Source organism: Silene latifolia, chromosome 5 (genome assembly GCF_048544455.1).
Source record: "Silene latifolia isolate original U9 population chromosome 5, ASM4854445v1, whole genome shotgun sequence".
NCBI classification, from domain to species: Eukaryota; Viridiplantae; Streptophyta; class Magnoliopsida; order Caryophyllales; family Caryophyllaceae; genus Silene; species Silene latifolia.
Window position 1 is genome coordinate 50,723,280 of NC_133530.1, and position 6,054 is coordinate 50,729,333.

At 42.7% G+C, this 6,054-nt stretch overlaps 1 protein-coding gene across 1 annotated transcript; it reads left to right on the forward strand.

The window, feature by feature from the left end:
* The first annotated feature begins 291 nt into the window (after window positions 1-291).
* Window positions 292-4,938, forward strand: LOC141655349 (uncharacterized). The gene is made up of 3 exons (XM_074462434.1): window positions 292-1,642; window positions 3,254-3,743; window positions 4,932-4,938. The coding sequence occupies exons 1-3, from the start codon at window positions 292-294 to the stop codon at window positions 4,936-4,938; spliced, it is 1,848 nt and encodes a 615-aa protein (XP_074318535.1).
* Window positions 4,939-6,054: the final 1,116 nt, after the last annotated feature.

The following is a 6,054-nucleotide window of genomic DNA, read 5'->3' on the forward strand; positions in this document are numbered from 1 at the left end:
GGCTAGTTCCTCATCATCAAAGGCAACATCTTATCTTTGCCTTAGTTGTAAATATAGCTGTTAGCATATCTTTACCTTACTTGTAAATATAGCTGTTAGCAATATTTCCTTCCGCATATTCTTTAGCCAGATTGTATTATATATACTCTAGTATTCTTTGTGATTAAACAACGTGATTAATAAACATCAATATATTAGACTCAATCCTTCTAACATGGTATCAGCAGATGCTTAGGTTTTACTAATTTTACAAAACAATTAAAAAAACTCCTTCTGCCGTCATCTTCAATAATGACGAACACCGAAATCGAAAACCCGAACACCGATAACTCCCTCATCGATCCTAATCGACCTCCGATTGTTCCTTATCAATATGCTGAAAATCCCGGTCTTAAGATTACACAAACTGAATTTACAGGGGATAACTACGATGAATGGGCTCAAGATTTCTCTCTTGCTCTTCTCGCCAAGGGCAAGAGTGGCTACATCGACGGAACCATTTCGCAACCCGCCATTACCGACGCTGCTTTCAAAACGTGGCAGTCACAAAACGCTCTTGTGACGGCCTGGATTCGACTAACGATTAGTCCATCTCTCAAGAAGTCGATTTCCAAGAGACCTGAGGCGCGGCAGGTATGGCTCGATATTCGATCTCGATTTTCTCAACAAAATGATGCTCGTATATATCGTTTGCAGGCAGATTTAATTGCTTGTCGCCAAGGCCCGACGGAATCCATAATGACATATTATGGTCGTCTTATTACTATTTGGGACGAACTTATTGAGGCTGATCCCGTAGAGTCATGTCCTTGCAATCCGTGCACCTGTACTTGGGTGACAATTTTGGATGCTCGACGCGAACGAAGAAAGGTTCGTGATTTTCTCATGGGACTCGACGATCGTTTTGACAGTGCTAGGTCTCAATTGCTTGGTATAAATCCTCTTCCTCCTCTTAATTTTATCTATAATAGGCTTCTTCAAGAGGAAAGTATGCGTGCTTTAAATGTTTCGAAAACTGAAACCCGTCCCGACCCCATGGCGTTTGCCACTCGGCTGTCCACTGCTTCACGTTCCCCTTCATTGGGCCGTGATTCCCGTACTCCAAAACCTGACACTGATGACCCTAATAGACCCTATTGTATTGCTTGCCTACGTTATGGTCATCTTTATCCCGTCTGTTTTCGTGTCACTGGCAAATTTCCTGACTGGTGGGGTGAAAGACCGAGGGATCGAATTATTATAAATGAGAAAGACTTGAGTCGTACCGTAATTCCCGATGTTCAAGGCCGAGCCAAGTGGGCTCAGCTTAGGAAATCCACGGCTACCTCGACACCACGAGCCCACATGGTGTCGGGTCAAGCCATGGAACCCGGCTCCTCATCCACCCCTTCTCTGGACAAAATAGACTTCAATAGTCTTAATCCCACCAAGCTCGACGAAATCACTCAACTATGGCAAGCTCGCAAAAATCAGCCCGTGGATCGTCTTAATGGTAATGTACTCTCTACTTTCTCTTGGATTATCGATACCGGGGCATCCCATCATATGTCGGGATGCCGGAATTTATTTAGTAATTTACGTGTCATTAATCCTTTATCAGTTGGGTTACCCAATGGCGATAAGACAAAAGCCACACATATGGGTAATATTCAATTTTCTCCTCGTTTAATTCTTCGTAATGTTTATTTTGCGGAAAACCTTAATTGTAATTTAATATCCGTCTCAAGCCTCCTTCTCGATCACTCTCTCACCATACAATTTTCTCATAAACTTTGCGTTATACAGGACCGTTCCTCGAAGATGGTGATTGGTGCGGGTGAGCAAGTCGATGGGCTATATTTTTTAACGGGGGTTCCGAAAAGCATTCCACGAGCTCACTCAGTCGGAATCACGAATAATCACGAGATTTGGCATCGGAGGTTGGGGCATCCCTCTACTTCTGTTTTACGTTTTATTCCAAGTTTGAATAATATTTCTAAAACTTCGTCTTTAAATTCTCATTGTGATGTTTGCCTTCGGGCTAAACAAACTCGCGAACAATTTTCGTTAAGTTCTAGTATTGCGGACAATTTATTTGATTTAATACATTGCGACTTATGGGGCCCATACTCGGCTAATGCTTCATGTGGTTCACAATATTTTTTAACCATAGTTGACGATTTTTCCCGGTCCACCTGGGTTTATTTACTTCGTCGAAAAAGTGACACACGAAAATTTCTATTAAATTTCTTTGCTATGATTGAACGTCAGTTTAATAAGAAAATAAAAACTTTACGTAGCGATAATGGCTCTGAATTCACATATTTAAACGATTTTTTTCAAGAAAATGGCATTTTTTTTCAAACCTCCCAAGTTGACACTCCTCAACAAAATGGGAGAGTCGAACGGAAACACCGTCATATTTTAAACGTTGCTCGCGCTCTTCTTTTCCAAGCAAGTTTACCTATTTTTTTTGGGGGGGAATGCATCCTAACCGCCGTTTACCTTATCAACCGCACCCCATCAACCTTACTTAATGGCAAAACCCCATACGAACTCATTTTCCAAAAACCACCACCCATAAACCATTTTCGAACCTTTGGTTGTCTTTGCTACGCCCGAAATATAAATCGTTCCCGCGATAAGTTCGCCCCCCGAAGCAAGAAATGCATTTTTGTAGGCTAACCATTTGGCAAAAAGGGGTGGTGTATTTACGATCTTGACACCGGCACTTTCTTTTCATCACGAGATGTTATTTTTGTCGAGACCGAGTTCCCATACCAAGCTCTCACTATCAACGACCCCCGTCCTGACCCCTCGACTCTTGAGGACACTACACTTCCTCTCGATCCCCTCATGCTCGAGTCACACTCCACTGAACCTATCGCCACCACCACCGCTTCCTCGTCTCGATCGACCGAGCCCTCCACATCTCCATCGACTCAACACCACTCAGACCCACAACCGCTCCTAACCACACCGAACACGACCTCAACTGAGCCCACGACTCAAACCTCCCCATCCGACCCTCCCCCCACGACCTCCACGGCTGCCACCACCACACCGTCTGACCCCACCCCAACCGACCCCGTCACCATGGGTAAAGGTCACCGCCTTAAAATTCCGAGTTCTCGCTTGGCTGGCTTTGTTCAACCCCCACGTCACCCATCGACCCATGCCATCATCGCATCAACATCATCTTCAGGTACACGATATCCTTTATCTCATTTTATCAATTATGACAAATTTTCGGCTCCTCACAAATGTTTTCTAGCGGCCGTGACTAAAAATCACGAGCCTAGCAACTTTCGTGACGCTATGCAGGTTAAAGAATGGCAAGACGCTATGCAACACGAAATCGCCGCACTTGAACGAAATCAAACATGGACACTTGAGGATTTACCACCCAATAAGAAAGCTATTGGTTCAAAATGGGTCTATAAAATCAAGTACAATGCTGATGGGTCCATAGAACGGTATAAGGCTCGACTCGTAATCATGGGTAATCGACAAGTTGAGGGTATCGACTATAATGAAACATTTGCCCCGACCGTTAAAATGGTGACCATCCGAGCTCTTCTCGCCATTGCTGCTATTAAAAATTGGGAGCTCCATCAGATGGACGTGCACAACGCATTCCTCCATGGCGACCTTACCGAAGAAGTTTACATGAAGCCACCTCCCGGTTTCTCCTCGACGACCAATGGAAAAGTTTGCCGGCTCCGAAAATCATTATATGGTCTACGACAAGCTCCGAGATGTTGGTATGCAAAACTCGCCTCCGCTTTAAAATCCTATGGATTTACTCACTGCCCATATGACCACTCTTTGTTTTCTCTTATCAAGCCCAACACCGAAATACACGTATTGGTTTACGTTGACGACCTTGTTCTTTGTGGGAATAACTCCTCCGACATCTCTAAATTCAAAAACTATTTGAGTAAGTGCTTTCACATGAAGGACTTGGGCCGACTAAAATATTTTTTGGGGCTTGAAATTGCACAAAATAAAACCGGGTTATTTATCTCTCAAAGAAAATACGCCCTCGACATCCTCGAAGAAACGGGTTTACTCGGTTGCAAACCCGCCGCCGTCCCGATGGACCCAAACCATCAATTAACCCTCTCGACCTCTCCTCCTATTAAAGACCCACAACCATACCGTCGCTTAGTCGGCCGTCTCGTTTACCTCACAATAACCCGACCCGAACTCCTCTACTCTGTTCACATACTTGCCCAATTTCTGCAAGCTCCACGACTTGATCACTGGAACGCCGCCCTACAAGTGGTGAAATATATTAAAGGTCGACCTGGCCAAGGTTTATTATACCAACGCACCTCCACATTATCCTTACATGCTTATTGTGACGCCGACTATGCCGGTTGTCCTGTGAGCCGTCGTTCCCTATCCGCATACATTGTTTTCCTTGGAGGGTCTCCTATTTCATGGAAAACTAAGAAACAAACAACGGTCTCTAAATCCTCGGCCGAATCCGAATATCGTGCTATGGCTTATTCAGTTTGTGAGCTCAAATGGTTAAAAGGTCTTCTCAAGTTTCTTACCATCAATCATACCGAGCCTATTGTTCTATATTGCGACAATCAATCCGCCTTACATATCGCTCTAATCTCGTCTTTCATGAGCGGACTAAACATATCGAGATTGATTGTCACCTCGTCCGAGATGAGATACTCAATGGTACTATTCGCCCGGGCTATATCCACACAAAGGCTCAATTGGCCGACATATTCACCAAAGCACTCGGGCGCATACCGTTTGACGATTTGCTCTCCAAGTTGGGCGTCTCATCCCTCCACGCGCCAACTTGAGGGGGGGTATTAGGCTGCCCCTTGCTCCAACGGCTAGTTCCTCATCATCAAAGGCAACATCTTATCTTTGCCTTAGTTGTAAATATAGCTGTTAGCATATCTTTACCTTATTTGTAAATATAGCTGTTAGCAATATTTCCTTCCGCATATTCTTTAGCCAGATTGTATTATATATACTCTAGTATTCTTTGTGATTAAACAACGTGATTAATAAACATCAATATATTAGACTCAATCCTTTTAACAGAACACATGATACGCGAAATTGCGGACGAAAACCTATAATTAATTGAATTTGATGGAAAATGTTAGAACAATTGCTTACCAAATTGATTGAAACGGCGGTAGAAATGTTCGAGAGAGAAAGATATCGAGTGAGAACGATGAAGAATGTGCGATTGTGATGAAGATGAAACGATTTTCCATGTTATGTTGGTTTAATTTTGATTTCAATTGGTAATTTATTTGTGTTGGGCTGAATGACAGCGTGTTTCGAAGATTTTTTTTTTTTTTTTTTGTTTAATCTCAGTCGTTGATTCCCTTGATCCAATGGCTGGGATTTTCCAAACTCACAACTCACCATAAGACCCCAACTCACGAGATCCCGCCTCTATATATATATATATATATATATATACACACATCAACAAAGGTTCGGAAAATGTTCTTTAAACAAAGTCTCAATTTCCCATCTCTATCTCAACAATTCTCAACAAGGAAACCTTACAAGCCTATGATTAATATATTGGATACTCGACGACTTAAACATATCAGAGTGTCCACGCTCCTCCAATTTATCCCAGGAAATTCATAATTACCAAATGAAGTCCTCGATTGCAAAGAATGAAGTCTACAAAGGCCCGCTCTCAGGGCCCTGGGGCTAATCCTGCATTCACAAGCAAAAATTGTAAATCAAGAATTTAGAACATGATTATTATACGCCCCCATTAGGTACATTACTAATACGGCATTGGTGTTATTGCAGAGTACGAACTGGACGCTAGCAAGAATCATACGAGGCACTGAATACTAAGGGACTTCCATTCGTTAATTGTTAGTTCAGTCAACACGAACTGGACGCTAGCAAGAAGAGGCGTTGAATACCGAGGGTCTTCGATTCGTTTTGTTAATTCAGCCGTGACCTGAAGTCGTGATTAGAAGAACGAAGAATGTGTTATTTTATTTTTATTTATTGTATTATAATTCAATCTCCGCTTCATTTAACAATTACCTTCTGGGATAAGAT

Excerpts from the sequence above, each read along its gene's own strand:
- LOC141655349 (XM_074462434.1), top strand. The coding sequence starts at position 292 with ATGACGAACACCGAAATCGAAAACCCGAACACCGATAACTCCCTCATC. Across the intron at positions 1,643-3,253 it reads GACAAAAGCCACACATATGG|CGGCCGTGACTAAAAATCAC; the intron begins GTAATATTCAAT and ends AATGTTTTCTAG.